This window comes from Aphelocoma coerulescens, unplaced genomic scaffold (genome assembly GCF_041296385.1).
Source record: "Aphelocoma coerulescens isolate FSJ_1873_10779 unplaced genomic scaffold, UR_Acoe_1.0 HiC_scaffold_345, whole genome shotgun sequence".
NCBI classification, from domain to species: Eukaryota; Metazoa; Chordata; class Aves; order Passeriformes; family Corvidae; genus Aphelocoma; species Aphelocoma coerulescens.
In genome coordinates, this window is record NW_027183688.1 from 70,219 (window position 1) to 88,826 (window position 18,608).

The window sequence follows — 18,608 nt, forward strand, 5'->3', positions numbered from 1 at the left end:
GCCCCGCCCCCCGTGTGCTGTTTTGGGGGGGGGGGGTTTGGGGGGGGTTTTGGGGGGGTTTGGGGAGGGGAAGGGGGAGATTTGGGTGGAAGGGGCGGAGATTGGGGGGAGTTTTGGGGTAAAGGCGGGGGGTTTTGGGGAGTTTTGGGGGGAAATGGGGGAGTTTTGGGGGGGATGGGGGAGTTTCGGGGTAAAAACGGGAAATTTTGGGGAGTTTTGGGGTAAAAATGGGGAATTTTGGGGAGTTTTGGGGTAAAAACGGGATTTTGGGGGGGAAATGGGGGAGTTTGGGGGAGTTTTGGGGGGAAAACGGGGAATTTTGGGGAGTTTTGGGGGAAAAATGGGGGAATTTTGGGGAATTTGGGGATAAAAATGGGAAATTTTGGGCAGTTTGGGGGTAAAAATGGCGGAATTTTGCGGAGTTTTGGGGGTAAAAATGGGGAATTTTGGGGAGTTTTGGGGGTAAAAATGGGGAATTTTGGGGAGTTTTGGGGGGAAATGGGGAATTTTGGGGGGAAATGGAGTTTTGGGGGGAAATGGGGAATTTGGGGGAGTTTTGGGGGGAAAATGGGGAATTTTGGGGAGTTTTGGGGTAAAAACAGGGATTTTGGGGGAGTTTTGGGGGGAAATGGGGAATTTTGGGAAGTTTTGGGGGGAAATGGAGGAATTTGGAGAATTTTGGGGTAAAAATGGGGAATTTTGCGGAGTTTTGGGGTAAAGACGGGGGATTTTGGGGGGGAAATGGGGGAGTTTTGGGGGGAAATGGGGAATTTTGGGCAGTTTTGGGGTAAAAAGGGGGAATTTTGCGGAGTTTTGGGGGGAAATGGAGTTTTGGGGTAAAAACGGGAAATTTTGGGGAGTTTTGGGATAAAAATGGGGAATTTTGGGGAGTTTTGGGGTAAAAATGGGGGATTTTGGGGGGGAAATGGGGGAGTTTTGGGGAGCTTTGGGGGGAAATGGGGAATTTTGGGGGGTCAATGGAGAAATTTTGAGTAAAAAGCAGAAATTTTGTGGAGTTTCGGTGGGAAATGAAGAAACTTTGGCGGGAAAGGGGAAATTTTGGGGAGTTTTGGTGGGAAATGGAGAAATTTGGAGTCAAAAGGGAAAATTTGGGGGGGGAAGGAGGAAATTTGGGTGAAAAATGGAAATTTGGGGGAGTTTTGGAGGGAATGGAGAAATTTTTGGGAGTTTTAGGAGGAAATGGAGAAATTCCGGGGAAAATGGAGAAATTTGGGGTAAAAAGGGGAAATTTTGGGGGGAAAATGGGGAGATTTGGCGGATTTTGGGGAAAATTTGGGGAATTATGAGGGAAAATGGGGAAATTTGGGGTAAAAAGGGGAAATTTTGGGGAGTTTTGGGGGAAAATGGAGAAATTTAGGTGGAAATGAGGAAATTTTGGGGAATTCTGGGGGGAAAAGGGAGAAATTTTGGGTAAAGAGGGGAAATTTTGGGGGGAAACGGGGAAATTTGGGGTGGAATGGTGAAAATTTGGGGGGAAAGGGGAAATTTGGGGATGAAAAAGGGAAATTTTGGGGAATCGAGGCAAAATTGGGGGGATTTAGGGGAAAAAGGGAGAAATTTGGGGGGAAATGACGGAGTTTGGGGAAATTCTGGCGGAACGTGGGAGAAATTTGGGGGAAAATGGGGGGAAATTTGGGGAATTATGGGGTGGGATGGAGGACTTTGGGGGAAAATGGGGAAATTTTGGGGGGGAAATGCCGAAATTTGGGGAGAAACCCCGAAATTTTAGGGAAATAGGGGCGGAAATGGAGGCATTTGGGCAGAACGGCTGAAATTTGGAGGGAAAACCGGGGAAAATTTGGGGAATTGTGGCAGAACCGGGAGAAATTTGGGGGGGGAAAGGGGGAAATCGGTGGGAGAATGGAGGAATTTTGGGGAGAAATGAAGGAATTTGGGGCCAAACTTGAAACGGGAGAAATTTGGGGTCAAATCTTTGGAAATGGAGGCGAAACTTGGGGATATTTTTGTCCAAAATGAAGGAATTTGGGCGAACCCTCAGGAATTCGGGTCCGGCTCGGGAAAAGGCCGAGGGGAATCGGTGAAAATGGGGCGGAATTGAGGCGATTTGGGGTTTCACGTGAGCAAAAGGAAGGAATTTGGGTCAAAACCGGGCATTTCTGGCCAAAACCCCTGCGAAATCCCCTCAAGAAGAGGCACGTGTGGATCACAAGCAGAAAGAGCGGCAGAAATCGGGGAAAGCTCCGGAGAACCGGGGGAATTGAGGAAATTGGGGTCATTTCGGGTCATTTTTGGCTCTGTTGCCCCCTCCCCCAAAACCTGCCCGGTTTTATCACCTCAAATCGCTTTGTTCCGCCGCTCGCCCCCACCCGCACTTCCCTCAGCGCGTTTCAATCCCCTTCCGTGGGTTTTTTTTTTTTTTTTCCCGAAAAAAAACCCCCTTTTTTCCGCGTTTTTGAAGGCCGCGTTTCCTCCCTACTCGAGCGCAGGCTCCGCAGGCCGCGCCAGGCCGCGTTGCCATGGCGACAGCGCAGCGGGAACGGGCGGGGCCCGCCCCCCTCGCCTCCTCCGCCAATCGCCGCGCTCGTCTCATCCACCAATCCGCCGCGCCGACACTTGGAGGCCTCGCGGCCAATCAGCGCCGCCGCGCTTTGATTGGCAGCTCGGCCGATCAATAGGAAGGCGGCGGCGCGGCGCGGCAGCCAATGGCAGCGCGCGGGGAGGGGGGGCGGGGCCGGCGGCGCGGGCAGGGCGAAGGAGGAGGGGGGGGGGAAGGTTCTGGAGGCCGCCGCCATCTTTGCCGCCGCGTCCGGGGCCGCCGCCGCCGCCGCCGCCGCCGCTTCAGGGCTTCGGGGGGGCCGGTAAGAGCGGCAGCGCTGTCGCGATATGACGACAGCGCCCTCCGCGTCGCGACATCGCCGGGGGGGGAGCGGGGGAAGCGGCGGGGAAGCGGCGGTGGGGCGGGGGGGGGGGGGTGTGGGCGCTGAGGGGAGGGGGGGGGGGGCGGGAAACGGCGCCCTGAGGGCGGCGCCGCCAGGGGGCGCTGAGGGCGTGAGGGGAGGGGGGGGGGGAGCGGGGGCGTGGCTTGAGGGGAGGGCGTGACGTCATCGCCGCCGCGGTGGGGGGTGTTTGACGTCAGTGATGACGTCTTTTCGTGACGTCACCGCAGGAAAAAGGCGGATTTCGGGGGTTTTTCCCCCCTCCCCCCCCCCCCCCCGGGATGGAGTCGGGGGGATCCAAAGCGCTGCCGGACCCGGTGAGGGGAAAATGGCGGGAAAAATGGGGGGGGGGGGGGAGGGGCAGGGGGAGGGGGAGGGGGAGGGGCCGTCGGGGTTTCCCGGGAAATTTTGGGTTTTCCCGGGAAATTTTGGGTTTTCCCGGGAGTTTTCGATTTTGGGAAGGGGGAATTTTAAGGGGGGGGGAAATTTGGGGGAGAACGGGGAAATTTTGGGGGGTTTCGGGGGGAAATGGGGGAATTTTGGGGGAATTTTGGGGATAAAGGGGAAATTTTGGGGAAATTTTGAGGAAATTTTGGGGGAATTTTGGGGAAAAAGGAGAATATTTGGGGGAATTTTGGGGGAAAAAGGGGGAAATTTTGCGGAGTTTTAGGGGGGGAAATTTGGGGGAGAACGGGGAAATTTTGGGGGGTTTTGGGGGGAAATGGGGGAATTTTGGGGGAATTTGGGGGAATTTTGGGGATAAAGGGGAAATTTTGGGGAAATTTTGAGGAAATTTTGGGGAAATTTTGGGGGAAAAGGAGAATATTTGGGGGAATTTGGGGGAAAAAGGGGAAATTTTGGGGGAATTTTGGGGAAATTTTTGGGAAAAAGGGGAGTATTTGGGGGAGTTTGGGGGAATTTTGGGGATAAAGGGGAAAATTTGGAGAAATTTTGGGGAAAAAGGGAAAAATCTGGAGAAATTTTGTGGAATTTTGGGCAAAAAAGAGAAAATTTGGAGAAATTTTGGGGAGTTTTGGGGGGGAATGGGGAATTTTTGGGGAAATTTTGGGGGGAAATGGGGAAATTTGGGGTAAAAAAGAGAAAATTTGGAGAAATTTTGAGGAAATTTTGGGGAAAAAGGAGAAAATTTGGGGGAATTTGGGGGAAAAAGAAAATTTGGGGAAATTTTGGGGAAAAGGGAAAATTCGGGGAATTTTGGGGGGGAATGGGGAAATTTTGGGGTAAACGGGAAATTTTGGGTAAAAATGGGGAGATTTCGGGGTAAAACTGGGAAATTTGGGGGAAATGGGGAATTTTGGGGAGTTTTGTGGGAAAATGGAGAAATTTTGGGGAAAACGGGGAAACTTTGGGGTAAGAAGGGGAAATTTTGGGGTAAAAGGGGAAATTTGGGGGAAAAATGGGGGAATTTTGGGGAAAAATGAGGAGATTTTGGGGAAAAATGGGGGAATTTTGGGGTAAAAGGGAAATTTTGGGGTAAAACTGGGTAATGTTGGGTAAAAATGCGAAATTTTGGGTAAAAATGGGGAGATTTTGGGGTCAAAAGGGGAAATTTTGGGGCGAAAAAGGGATTTTGTTGCGCAGAGGGGAAGGCTGGGGATTTTGGGGTGGAAATGGAGACATTTTGGGGTAAAAATGGGAAATTTGGGGTAAAAATGGGGAGATTTTGGGGAAAACTGGGGGAATTTTGGGGTAAAAGGAGAAATTTTGGGGTAAAAGGAGAAATTTTGGGGTAAAAAGGGGAAATTTTGGGGTAAAAAGGGGAAATTTTGTGCTAAAACCAAGTAATATTGGGTAAAAATGGGGGAATTTTGGTATAAAAAGGGAAATTTTGCGATAAAACAGGGAAATTTGGGGGTAAAAAGGGGAAATTTTGGGGTAAAAGGGGAAATTTGGGGGTAAAAATGGGGAGATTTTGGGGAAAAATGGGGAGATTTTGGGGTAAAAATGGGAAATTTTGTGCTAAAACTGAGTAATATTGGGTAAAAATAGGGGAATTTGGGGGAAAAAGCAGAAATTTTGGGACAAAACAGGGAGATTTTGGGGTAAAAAGGGGAAATTTTGGGGCAAAAAAGGGATTTTATTGCGCAGAGGGGAAGGCTGGGGATTTTGGGGTGGAATGGGGCAATTTTGGGGTAAAAGGGGAAATTTTGGGGAAAAATGGGGAGATTTTGGGGAAAAATGGGGAAATTTGGGGGTAAAAAGGAGAAATTTTGGGGGAAAAATGGGGAGATTTGGGGGAAAAATGGGAAATTTTGGGGTAAATGGAGAAATTTTGGGGTAAAACTGGGAAATTTTGGGGTAAAAGGGGAAATTTTGGGATAGAAGGGGAAATTTTGGGGTAAAACCGGGAAGTTTTGGGTAAAAAAATGGGAAATTTGGGGATAAAACCTGGTAATGTTGGGTAAAAATGGGAAATTTTGGGGTAAAAATGGGGACATTTTGGGGTAAAACAGGGGAATTTTGGGGCAAAAAAGGGATTTTGTTGCGCAGAGGGGAAGGCTGGGGATTTTGGGGTGGAATGGGGCGATTTTGGGGTAAAAATGGGAAATTTCGGGGTAAAAGGGGAAATTTTGGGGAAAAATGGGGAGATTTGGCGGAAAAATGGGGGAGATTTTGGGGAAAAATGGGGAAATTTGGGGTAAAATGGGGAAATTTTGGGATAAAACAGGGAAATCTTGGGGTAAAAAGGGGAAATTTCGGGATAAAACAGGGAAATTTTGGGGTAAAAGGAGAAATTTGGGGGTAAAAAGGAGAAATTTTGGGATAAAACCGGGAAATTTTGGGGTAAAAGGAGAAATTTTGGGGAAAAACGGGGAGATTTTGGGGAAAAATGGGGAAATTTTGGGGTAAAAATGGGAAATTTTGTGGCAACAAAGGGATTTTATTGCGCAGAGGGGACGGCTGGGGATTTTGGGGTGGAAAGGGGCGATTTTGGGGCTTTTGGGGGGTCCCAAATTTGGGGTTTTTCCCCGCAGACGGACGCGATGACGTCGGACGACTTCGACATCGTCATCGAGGCCATGCTGGAGGCGCCCTACAAGAAGGAGGAGGTGGGGGAGGGGATTTGGGGCCGTTTCGGGGCATTTCGGGGCATTTTGGGAGATTTTGGGAGCCTCGGAGGGGATTTGGGGCCGTTCCCGGGGATTTTGGGGGGATTTTGGGGTCATTTCAGGGGATTTTGGGATTCTTGGAGGGGATTTTGGGGGGGGTTGGGGCCATTGCTGGGAATTTTGGGGGATTTTGGGGTCATTTTGGGGGATTTTGGGATCCTTGGAGGGGATTTTGGGGGGGGTTGGGGCCATTCCTGGGAATTTGGGGGGATTTTGGGGTCATTTTGGGGGATTTTGGGATCCTTGGAGGGGATTTTGGGGGGATTTGGGGCCATTTTGGGGCATTTCGGGGGCATTTTGGGGGATTTTGGGAGCCTCGGAGGGGATTTGGGGCCGTTCCCGGGGATTTTGGGGGGGATTTTGGGGTCATTTCAGGGGATTTTGGGATTCTTGGAGGGGATTTGGGGGGGGGGTTGGGGCCATTGTTGGGAATTTTGGGGGGATTTTGGGGTCATTTTGGGGGATTTTGGGAGCCTTGGAGGGGATTTTGGGGGGGGTTGGGGCCATTGTTGGGAATTTTGGGGGGATTTGGGGCAATTTTGGGGGGATTTGGAGAAATTTTGGGGGATTTTGGGGTCATTCTCGGGGATTTTGGGAGCCTTGGAGGGGATTTTGGGGGATTTGGGGCCATTCCTGTGAATTTTGGGGGATTTTGGGGTCATTTCGGGGGATTTTGGGAGCCTTGGAGGAGATTTTGGGCTATTCCCAGGGATTTTGGGGGGGATTTTGGGGGGGATTTGGGGGAATTCCCAGGAATTTGGAGGGGTTTGGGGGAATTTTGGGGGGTTTTGGGCTCATGGCAGGGAATTTTGGGGTCTTTGGAGGGGATTTTGGGGGATTTTGGGGCGATTTTTGGGATTTTTGGGGGATTTTGAGGTCATTTCAGGGGATTTTGGGATCCTCGGAGGAGATTTGGGGGGGATTTGGGGCCATTTTGGGGAATTTTGGGGGGATTTGGGAGAATTTGGGGGGGATTTGGGGCCATTCCCGGGAATTTTGGGGCATTTCGGGGGCATTTCGGGGGATTTTGGGAGCCTCGGAGGGGATTTTGGGGCCGTTCCCGGGGATTTTGGGGGGAAATTTGGGGGAATTCCCGGGAATTTGGAGGGGTTTGGGGGAATTTTGGGGGATTTTGGGCTCATGGCAGGGGATTTTGGGGTCTTTGGAGGGGATTTTGGGGTGATTTTTGGGGGATTTTGGGGTCATTTCAGGGGAATTTGGGAGCCTCGGAGGGGATTTTGAGGGGATTTGGGGCCATTTTGGGGGATTTTGGGGTCATTTTGGGGGATTTTGGGAGCCTTGGAGGGGATTTGGGGCCGTTCCCGGGGATTTTGGGGGGATTTTGGGGTCATTTCAGGGGATTTTGGGATTCTTGGAGGGGATTTTGGGGGGGGTTGGGGCCATTGCTGGGAATTTTGGGGGATTTTGGGGTCATTTTGGGGGATTTTGGGATCCTTGGAGGGGATTTTGGGGGGGGTTGGGGCCATTCCTGGGAATTTGGGGGGATTTTGGGGTCATTTTGGGGGATTTTGGGATCCTTGGAGGGGATTTTGAGGGGATTTGGGGCCATTTTGGGGCATTTCGGGGGCATTTTGGGGGATTTTGGGAGCCTCGGAGGGGATTTGGGGCCGTTCCCGGGGATTTTGGGGGGATTTTGGGGTCATTTCAGGGGATTTTGGGATTCTTGGAGGGGATTTTGGGAGGGGTTGGGGCCATTCCTGGGAATTTTGGGGGATTTTGGGGTCATTTTGGGGGATTTTGGGATCCTTGGAGGGGATTTTGAGGGGATTTGGGGCCATTTTGGGGCATTTTGGGGGATTTTGGGAGCCTCGGAGGGGATTTGGGGCCGTTCCCGGGGATTTTGGGGGGGATTTTGGGGTCATTTCAGGGGATTTTGGGATTCTTGGAGGGGATTTTGGGGGGTTTTGGGGCCATTGTTGGGAATTTTGGGGGATTTTGGGGTCATTTTGGGGGATTTTGGGAGCCTTGGAGGGGATTTTGAGGGGATTTGGGGCCATTTCGGGGCATTTTGGGGGCATTTTGGGGGATTTTGGGAGCCTCGGAGGGGATTTGGGGCCGTTCCCGGGGATTTTCGGGGGGATTTGGGGGAATTCCCAGGAATTTGGAGGGGTTTGGGGGAATTTTGGGGGGTTTTGGGCTCATGGCAGGGGATTTTGGGGTCATTTCAGGGGATTTTGGGATCCTTGGAGGAGATTTGGGGGGGATTTGGGGCCATTCCTGGGAATTTTGGGATCCTTGGAGGGAAATTTGGGGAATTTTGGGGTGCTTAGAGGGAATTTAGGGGGATTTTGGGGTCATTCCTGGGAATTTTGGGGGATTTTGGGGCCATTCCTGGGAATTTCGGGATCCTTGGAGAGAATTTTGGGGGATTTTGGGGTCATTCCTGGGAATTTTGGGGGATTTTGGGGTCATTCCTGGGAATTTTGGGGGATTTTGGGGCCATTCCTGGGGATTTCGGGATTTTTGGAGGGAATTTTGGGGCCATTCCTGGGAATTTTGGGATCCTTGGAGAGAAATTTGGGGGATTTTGGGGTCCTTAGAGGGAATTTGGGGGATTTTGGGGCCATTCCTGGGAATTTTGGGCTCCTTGGAGGGAATTTTGGGGGATTTTGGGGCCATTACTGAGAATTTTGGGATCCTTGGAGAGAAATTTGGGGGATTTTGGGGCCATTACTGAGAATTTTGGGATCCTTGGAGAGAAATTTGGGGGATTTTGGGGCCATTCCCGGGAATTTTGGGGGTTTTTGGAGGAAAATTTGGGGGATTTTGGGGCCATTGCTGGAAATTTGGGGGGATTTTGGGGCCATTCCCAGGAATTTTGGGGGATTTTGGGGCCATTCCTGGGAATTTTGGGATCCTTGGAGGGAAATTTTGGGGATTTTGGGGTCCTTGGAGGGAATTTTGGGGGATTTTGGGGCCATTCCTGGGGATTTTGGGGGATTTTGGGGTCATTCCCGGGAATTTTGGGCCCCTTTCCCGCAATTCCGGCCGCTTCCGCCTGCCCCTCCCCCACCCTGAGCCCTTTCCCGTTTCCTTTTCCCGAATTTTTCCCCAATTTTTCCCAAATTCCTGAGATTTTGCCCCATTTTTCCTCCAGGCCCAGCCCGGCCCTTCCAAGGCGCAGCCGGAGCCGCCCCCGGCCCAGGTGGGAAATTTTGGGGAAATTTCGGGGAATTTTGGGAAATTTTTGGGAATTTCGGGGAATTTTTGGGAATTTTGGGGGGGTCTGGGGTGGATTTTTGGCGTTTTTTGGGAATTTTTTGGGCTTCTGGGTGGGATTTTGAGGGATTTTCAGGAATTTTTGGGGGGTTTTTTGTGAATTTTTGGGGGTTTTGGGGGGAATTTTGGGATTTTTTGGGAATTTTGGGGTTTTTTTGGGGGAATTTTCAGTATTTTGGGGAAATTTGGGGGTTTTTTAATCAATTTTGGGACTTTGTAGAAAATTTGGGGGATTTTTTTGGGGGAATTTCGGGAATTTTTGGGGTAATTTGGGGATTCTTTGGGAGCTTTGGGGGTTTTTTTGGGGGAAATTTTCGGGCTTGTTTGGGAATTTTGGGGGGGGGTTTTTTTAGGAATTTTGGGGGATTTTTTTTTGGAATTTTGGGGGTTTTTTTAGGAATCTTGGGATAATTTTTGGAATTTTTTGGGTTTTTGCGGCAACTTTGGGGTTTTTTTTCGGAATTTTGGCTTTTTTTGGGGGAATTTTGGGCGTTTTTTTGGGGGAAATTTTCCGGGTTTGTTTGGGAATTTCGGGAGATTTTTTTGGGGGGAATTTTGGGATTTTTTGGGGGGGCAATTTCAGGATTTTTTCTGAGAATTTTGGGGTTTTTTTTCAGGAACTTTTAGGCTTTTTTGGGAATTTTAGGGGTTTTTTTTTAGGATTTTTTTGGGGTTTTTTTTAGGAATTTTGAGGGTTTTTTTCGGAATTTTTGGGATTTTTTTTTCAAGAATTTTTGGGATTTTTTTTTGGAATTTTTGGGATCTTTTTTTAGGAATTTTGGGGTGGGTTTGAGAATTTGGGGTTTTTTGGGGGGGATTTTGGGGGTTTTTTGGGCGGATTTTGGGGCATTTGGGGGTTTTTGGGGGGATTTTGGGGCTTTTTGGGTTTTTTTGGGGGGGATTTTGGTGTTTTTGGGGGGGAATTTGGGTTTTTTTGGGGCATTTCGGGGCATTTTGGGGGGGATTTTGAGGGGATTTTGGGGTTTTTTGGGGCATTTTGGGCTATTTTGGGGTATTTTTGGGTTTTGGGGCTTTTTGGGGTTTTTTTGGCGTTTTTTTGGGGCATTTTGGGGGATTTTGGGGGGTTTTTTGGGGGAATTTTTTGGGGTTTTTTTCGGGGTTTTTTGGGGTTTTTTTGGGAGGGATTTTGGGGGGGATTTTTGGGGGGCAGGTCGGGGATTTTTTGGGAATTTTGGGGGAAAATGGGGATTTTGGGGGGAAAAAAAGGGGGATTTGGGATAAAATGGGGATTTTGGGGGGGGATTTTTGGGACTTTTTTAGGAATTTCGGGGCATTTTGGGTTTTTTGGGGGGATTTGGGGATTTTTGGGGTTTTTTGGGGCATTTTGGGGTTTTTTTCATCCCAAATTTTCTTTTCCCTCCCCGAAGGCGCCGCAGGAGGAGCCGAAGGAGCCCCGGAAGGAGAGCGGGGGCAGGTCCGGAATTTCGGGAATTTCGGGGATTTTGGGGCCGGAATTTCGGGAATTTGGGGGAATTTCAGGAATTTGGGGGGAATTTTGGGGGGATTTTGGGAATTTGGGGGGAATTTGGGGGGGATTTTGGGAATTCGGGGGGAATTTGGGGGCTGGAATTTGGGATTTCGGGGCTGGAATTGCAGAAATTTGGGAGTTTGGGGCTGGAATTTTGGGAATTTAGGGTTGGAATTTGGGATTTGGGGGGATTTTGGGAATTTGGGGCTGGAATTTGGGATTTTTTGGGGATCTGGGGTTGGACTTTGGGATTTTGGGGGAATTTTGGGATGTTTTGGGAATTTTGGGGCTGGAATTTGGGATTTTGGGGTTGGAATTTGGGATTTTAAGCTGGAATTTTGGGATGTTTCGGGAATTTTGGGGGATTTGAGGAATTTGGGCTGGAATTTTGGGGATTTCGGGCGATTTGGGGTTGGGATTCCGGGAATTTGGGGGGAATTTGGGGCTGGAATTTTGGGGAATTTGCAGAAATTTGGGCATTTTGGGGCTGGAATTTGGGGATTTTGGAAGATTCTGAGCTGGAATTTGGGGAATTTGGGTCCATTTGGGGCTGGAATTCCGGGATTTTGGGTGGATTTGGGGTTGGAATTTGGGGGATTTGGGGTTCCCGGGTGGGATTTGGGGGGAATTTGGAGGATTTTTCCCAATTTTCCTCCGGATTTGTCCCAAATTTCAGCAGCCGGAAGAGGCGGAGCCGGAGCCGGAGCCGGAGCCGCGAGCACAGACACAGGTGGGGGAAATTCGGGAATTTGGGGGGAATTTGGGAATTTCGGGGAAATTTGGGAATTTCGGGGGGAATTTGGGGGAAAATCCGGGAATTTGGGGCAAAATCCGGGAATTTCGGGGGGAATTTGGGAGAAAATTTGGGAATTTCGGGGGGAATTTGGGGGAAAATTTGGGAATTTGGGGGAAAAAAACGCGAATTTCGGGGGGAATTTGGGGGAAAATTCGGGAATTTGGGGAAAAATCCGGGAATTTGGGGAAAAATCCGGGAATTTCGGGGGGAATTTCGGGGGGAAAATTTGGGAATTTGGGGGAAAATTTGGGAATTTCGGGGAAAATTTGGGAATTTCGGGGGGAATTTGGGGGAAAATTCGGGAATTTGGGGGAAAATCCGGGAATTTTGGGGGGAATTTGGGGAAAAATCCGGGAATTTGGGGAAAAATCCGGGAATTTCGGGGGGAATTTGGGGGAAAATTTGGGAATTTCGGGGGGAATTTGGGGGAAAATTTGGGAATTTGGGGGAAAATTTGGGAATTTGGGGGAAAATCCGGGAATTTCGGGGGGAATTTGGGGGAAATCCGGGAATTTGGGGGAAAATTCGGGAATTTCAGGGAAAAATCCGGGAATTTCGGGGGGAATTTGGGGGAAAATTTGGGAATTCGGGGGGAATTTGGGGGAAAATTTGGGAATTTGGGGAAAAATCCGGGAATTTCGGGGGGAATTTGGGGGAAAATTCAGGAATTTGGGGGAAATCCGGGAATTTCGGGGGGAATTCGGGAGTTTTGGGGGAAAATTTGGGAATTTTAGGGGGAATTTAGGAAGTCTGGGGGGAAATTTGGGCCTTTTGGGGGGAAATTCGGGAGGAATTTGGGAATTTTGGGGGGAAATCTCGGAGTTTTGGGGGGAAATTTGGGGATTTTGGGGGGAAATTTGGACGTTTTGAGCTGAAATTGGGGCATTTTGGGCTGGAATTGGAGGATTTTGGGCTGAAATTGGGGGATTTGAGCTGAAATTGGGGCATTTTGGGCTGGAATTTTGGGATTTCGGGCTGAAATTGGGGCATTTTGGGCTGAAATTGGGACATTTTGAGCTGGAATTGGCAGTTTTTGGGGCGATTTAACCCCGTTTTGGGCTGGAATTTTGGGCTGAAATTGGGGCATTTTGGGCTGGAATTTTGGGATTTCGGGCTGAAATTGGCACTTTTTGAGCTGAAATTGGGGCATTTTGGGCTGAAATTTGGACATTTTGGGCTGAAATTGGGGGATTTGAGCTGAAATTTGGACATTTTGGGCAATTTAGTCCCATTTTGGGCTGGAATTGGGGCATTTTGAGCTGAAATTTGCACATTTCGGGCTGAAATTGGCACTTTTTGAGCTGAAATTGGCACTTTTTGAGCTGAAATTGGCACATTTTGAGCTGAAATTGGGGCATTTTGGAGGGATTTAGTCCCATTTTGAGCTGAAATTGGGGCATTTTGGGCTGAAATTGGGGCATTTTGGGGGGATTTAGTCCCATTTTGAGCTGGATTTGGGGGATTTTGGGCTGAAATTGGCACGTTTTGGGCTGAAATTGGCACATTTTGAGCTGAAATTGGCCCTTTTTGGGGCGATTTAACCCCATTTTGGGCTGGAATTTTGGGGCATTTTGGGCTGGAATTTTGGGATTTGAGCTGGAATTGGGGCATTTTGCGCTGAAATTTGGACATTTTGGGCAATTTAGTCCCATTTTGGGCTGGAATCGGGGCATTTTGGGCTGGAATCGGGGCATTTTGAGCTGAAATTGAGGCATTTTGGGCTGAAATTGAGGCATTTTGGGCTGGAATCGGGGCATTTTGGGCTGAAATTGAGGCATTTTGGGCTGAAATTGGGGCATTTTGAGCTGAAATTGGCCCTTTTTGGGGCAATTTAACCCCATTTTGGGCTGGAATTTTGGGACATTTTGGGCTGGAATTTTGGGATTTTGAGCTGAAATTTGCACATTTCGAGCTGAAATTTGGACATTTTGAGCTGAAATTGTGGCATTTTGGGCTGGAATTTTGGGATTTCGGGCTGGAATTGGGACATTTTGAGCTGGAATTGGGCGATTTTGGGCTGAAATTGGCACATTTTGAGCTGAAATTGGCCCTTTTTGGGGCGATTTAACCCCATTTTGGGCTGGAATTTTGGGGCATTTTGGGCTGAAATTGGGGTGTTTTGGGCTGGAATTTTGGGACATTTTGGGCTGGACTTGGGGCATTTTGGGCTGAAATTTGGACATTTTGAGCTGAAATTGAGGCATTTTGGGCTGAAATTGGGGCATTTTGGGCTGGAATTGGGGCATTTTGGGGCGATTTAACCCCGTTTTGGGCTGGAATTTTGGGATTTTGGGCTGAAATTTGCACATTTTGAGCTGAAATTGGCACATTTTGGGCAATTTAGTCCCATTTTGGGCTGGAATTGGGGCATTTTGAGCTGAAATTTGCACATTTTGGGCTGAAATTTGCACATTTCGGGCTGAAATTTGCACTTTCTGAGCTGAAATTGGCACATTTCGGGCTGAAATCGGCCCTTTTTGGGTCCCTCCCCCCCCCGAGCAGCCGCAGCCGGGACCGGGAGCGGGATCGGCGCCGCCGCAGCCGCAGCCGGGAGCGCCGGAGCCGCCACCGGAGCCGCAGCCGCGAGCGCAGGAGGAGCCGCAGCCGCGAGCGCCGCAGCCGCGACGAGAGAGCCCGGTGCGGGAATTTGGGGGGCTGCCGGGCCGGGTTTGGGGGGGCTGGGCTGGGTTTGGGGGGCTGGAGCCTGAGTTTGGGGGGGCTGAGACGAAATCCGGGGGTTTTGAGCCGAAATCTGGGAGTTCTGAGACGAAATTTGGGAGTTCTGAGATGAAATTTGGGAGTTCTGAGATGAAATTTGGGAGTTCTGAGACGAAATTTGGGGGGCTGGGGCTGAATTTGGGGGTTCTGAGCCGAAATCCGGGAGTTCTGAGACGAAATCTGGGGGTTCTGAGACGAAATTTGGGAGTTCTGAGACGAAATCTGGGGGTTCTGAGACGAAATCCCGGAGTTCTGAGACGAACTTTGGGGGTTCTGAGCCTGAATTTGGGGGTTCTGAGACGAAATTTGGGAGTTCTGAGCCCGGATTTGGGAGTTCTGAGACGAAATCTGGGGGTTCTGAGACGAAATTTGGGGGTTCTGAGACGAAATCCGGGGGTTCTGAGACGAAATTTGGGAGTTCTGAGCCGAAATCCGGGAGTTCTGAGACGAAATTTGGGGGGTTTGAGCCTGAGTTTGGGGGGGCTGAGCCGAAATCCGGGGGTTCTGAGCCGAAATCCGGGAGTTCTGAGCCGAAATCTGGGAGTTCTGAGACGAAATCCGGGAGTTCTGAGCCCGGATTTGGGGGGCTGGGGCTGAATTTGGGAGTTCTGAGCCCGAATTTGGGAGTTCTGAGACGAAATCTGGGGGTTCTGAGACGAAATTTGGGGGTTCTGAGACGAAATCCGGGGGTTCTGAGACGAAATTTGGGAGTTCTGAGCCGAAATCCGGGAGTTCTGAGACGAAATTTGGGGGGTTTGAGCCTGAGTTTGGGGGGGCTGAGCCGAAATCCGGGGGTTCTGAGCCGAAATCTGGGAGTTCTGAGCCGAAATCCGGGAGTTCTGAGCCGAAATCTGGGAGTTCTGAGCCGAAATCTGGGAGTTCTGAGCCGAAATCCGGGAGTTCTGAGCCCGGATTTGGGGGGCTGGGGCTGAATTTGGGAGTTCTGAGCCCGAATTTGGGAGTTCTGAGACGAAATCTGGGGGTTCTGAGATGAAATTTGGGGGTTCTGAGACGAAATCCGGGGGTTCTGAGACGAAATTTGGGAGTTCTGAGACGAAATTTGGGAGTTCTGAGACGAAATCTGGGGGTTCTGAGACGAAATTTGGGGGTTCTGAGACGAAATCCGGGGGTTCTGAGACGAAATTTGGGGGTTCTGAGACGAAATTTGGGAGTTCTGAGACGAAATCTGGGGGTTCTGAGACGAAATCCCGGAGTTCTGAGACGAAATTTGGGGGTTCTGAGCCTGAATTTGGGGGTTCTGAGACGAAATTTGGGGGTTCTGAGACGAAATTTGGGGGTTCTGAGATGAAATTTGGGAGTTCTGAGCCCGGATTTGGGGGTTCTGAGACGAAATTTGGGGGTTCTGAGACGAAATTTGGGGGGTTTGAGCCTGAGTTCGGGGGTGCTGAGCCCGGATTTGGGGGGGTGGGGCTGGGTTTGGGGGGGCTGAGACGAAATCCGGGGGTTCTGAGACGAAATTTGGGAGTTCTGAGCCCGGATTTGGGGGGCTGGGCCCGGATTTGGGGGGCTGGAGCCTGAGTTTGGGGGGGCTGGGCCCGGATTTGGGGGGTCTGAGACGAAATCCGGGGGTTCTGAGCCGGAATTTGGGAGTTCTGAGCCCGAATTTGGAGGGCTGGGCCCGGGTTTGGGGGGCTGGAGCCTGAGTTTGGGGGTGCTGAGACGAAATCCCGGAGTTCTGAGCCCGGATTTGGGGGTGCTGGGCCAAAATTTGGGGGATCTGAGACGAAATTTGGGGGATCTGAGCCCGAATTTGGGAGTTCTGAGCCCGGATTTGGGGGTTCTGAGCCTGGATTTGGGGGGCTGGGCCCGGATTTGGGGGGCTGGGCTGGATTTGGGGGGGCTGGAGCCTGAGTTTGGGGGGGCTGAGCCGAAATTTGGGGGTTCTGAGCCAAAATTTGGGAGTTCTGAGCCAAAATTTGGGGGTTCTGAGACGAAATTTGGGGGTTCTGAGACGAAATCTGGGGGTTCTGAGCCCGGATTTGGGGGGTTGGAGCCTGAGTTTGGGGGGGCTGGGCCCGGATTTGGGGGTTCTGAGGCGAAATTTGGGAGTTCTGAGCCAAAATCTGGGGGTTCTGAGATGAGATTTGGGACTTCTGAACCCGGCTTTGGGGGGGCTGGGCCCGGATTTGGGGGGTTGGAGCCTGAGTTTGGGGGGGCTGAGACGAAATCCGGGTGTTCTGAGACGAAATTTGGGGGTTCTGAGCCTGAATTTGGGGGTTCTGAGACGAAATTCGGGGGTTCTGAGCCGGAATTTGGGAGTTCTGAGCCCGGATTTGGGGGTGCTGAGCCCAAATTTGGGGGATCTGAGACAAAATTTGGGGGATCTGAGCCCGGATTTGGGAGTTCTGAGCCCGGATTTGGGGGGCTGGGCCCGGATTTGGGGGGCTGGGCCTGGATTGGGGGGGGCTGAGACGAAATCCGGGGGTTCTGAGCCAAAATCTGGGGGTTCTGAGCTGGAATTTGGGGGATCTGAGCCCGGATTTGGGGGTTCTGAGACCAAATCCCGGAGTTCTGAGCCCGAATTTGGGGGTTCTGAGCCCGGATTTGGAGAGCTGGGCTCGGATTTGGGGGGTTGGAGCCTGAGTTTGGGGGGGCTGGGCCCGGATTTGGGGGTGTTGAGACGAAATCCGGGGGTTCTGAGCCAAAATCTGGGGGTTCTGAGACGAAATTTGGGGGTTCTGAGACGAAATTTGGGAGTTCTGAGCCGGAATTTGGGGGTTCTGAGCCAAAATTTGGGGGTTCTGAGCCCGGATTTGGGGGGGCTGAGCCTGAATTTGGGGGTTCTGAGACGAAATTTGGGAGTTCTGAGCCCGGATTTGGGAGTTCTGAGCCGGAATTTGGGGGGGCTGGGCCCGGATTTGGGGGGCTGGGCCCGGATTTGGGGGGGCTGAGCCTGAATTTGGGGGTTCTGAGATGAAATTTGGGGGTTCTGAGCCCGGATTTGGGGGGGCTGAGCCGGAATCCCGGAGTTCTGAGCCAAAATTTGGGGTTCTGAGCCCAAATCCCCAAAGTTTGGCCCCAAAATCCCCCAAATTTCCCCTAAAATCCCCAAATTTTCCTCTAAATCCCCCAAATTCTGACCCAAAATTTCTGAATTTCGGCCCCAGAATCCCCCAAATTTCCCCCCAAATCCCCCAAATTTCCCCCGAAATCTCCAAATTTTCCCCAAAATCTCCAAATTTCCCCCAAAATCCATCAAATTTCCCCCAAACCCCCAAATTCTGACCCCAAATCCCCCAAATTTCCCCCAGAATCCCCCAAATTTTCCCCAAAATCCCCAAATTCTGACCCCAGATCTCCAAATTTTCCCCCAAATCCCCCAATTTTCCCAAAAATCCCCGAATTTTCCCCAAAATGCCCCAATTTTTGTCGGCAGGCGCCGCTTCGGGCACAGCAAGAGCCCCCTGTACCGAGAGAAGAGCCCGGGCAGGTGAGATTTGGGGTGAAAAAGGGCGATTTCGGGCAAAAATGGGGGGTTGGGGCAAAATGGGGATTTTGGGGGAAAAAATGGGGATTTTGGGAAAAAATTTGGGGATTTTGGGGTAAAAATTTGGGGATTTTGGGGGGAAAAATGGGGATTTTGGGAAAAAATTTGGGGATTTTGGGGTAAAAATTTGGGGATTTTGGGGTAAAAAATGGGGATTTTTGGGGAGAAAAAAGATGGGGATTTTAGGAAAAAAATGGGGATTTGGGGATAAAATTTGGGGATTTTGGGGGAGAAAAAAGTGGATTTTTGGGAAAGAAAAATTGGGGATTTTTTGGAAAAAAATTTGGATTTTGGGAAAAAATTTGGGGATTTTTGGGAAAGAAATGAGGGTTTTGGGGGGAAAAATGGGGATTTTTGGGAAAAATGGGGATTTTGGGAAAAAAATTGGGGATTTTGGGGGGAAAAATGGGGATTTGGGGGGGAAAAATGGGGATTTAGGGAAAAAAATTGGGGATTTTGGGGGGAAAAATGGGGATTTTGGGCAAAAACAGGAATTGCCAAAATCAGAGTTTTGGGGAAAAAAAAAAAAGGGATTTTTTTAAGGGAGAAAAAGGGGATTTGGGGCAAAAAATGGGGATTTGGGGCAAAAATTTGGGGATTTGGGGGGAAATTTGGGGATTTTGGGAAAAAATTGGGGATTTTGGGATGAAAAATGGGGATTTGGGGGGGAAAATTGGGGATTTTGGGAAAAAAGTTGGGAATTTTGGCAGAAAAATTGGGGATTTTTGGGAAAGAAATGAGGATTTGGGGGGGGAAATTGGGGATTTTTTGGGAAAAATGGAGATTATTGGGAAAGAAATTGGGGATT

At 50.2% G+C, this 18,608-nt stretch overlaps 1 protein-coding gene across 1 annotated transcript in view; it reads left to right on the plus strand.

The window, feature by feature from the left end:
- Window positions 1–3,150: 3,150 nt before the first annotated feature.
- Window positions 3,151–18,608, plus strand: part of RBM23 (RNA binding motif protein 23) — a 37,861-nt gene continuing 22,403 nt past the window's right edge. The window contains exons 1-7 of the mRNA XM_068999355.1: window positions 3,151–3,235; window positions 5,915–5,989; window positions 9,168–9,215; window positions 10,678–10,724; window positions 11,455–11,508; window positions 14,077–14,211; window positions 17,690–17,743. Of these exons, the coding sequence (XP_068855456.1) occupies window positions 3,200–3,235; window positions 5,915–5,989; window positions 9,168–9,215; window positions 10,678–10,724; window positions 11,455–11,508; window positions 14,077–14,211; window positions 17,690–17,743 (449 nt within the window). The 5' untranslated portion in view covers window positions 3,151–3,199. The remainder of the gene's footprint in view (window positions 3,236–5,914; window positions 5,990–9,167; window positions 9,216–10,677; window positions 10,725–11,454; window positions 11,509–14,076; window positions 14,212–17,689; window positions 17,744–18,608) is intronic.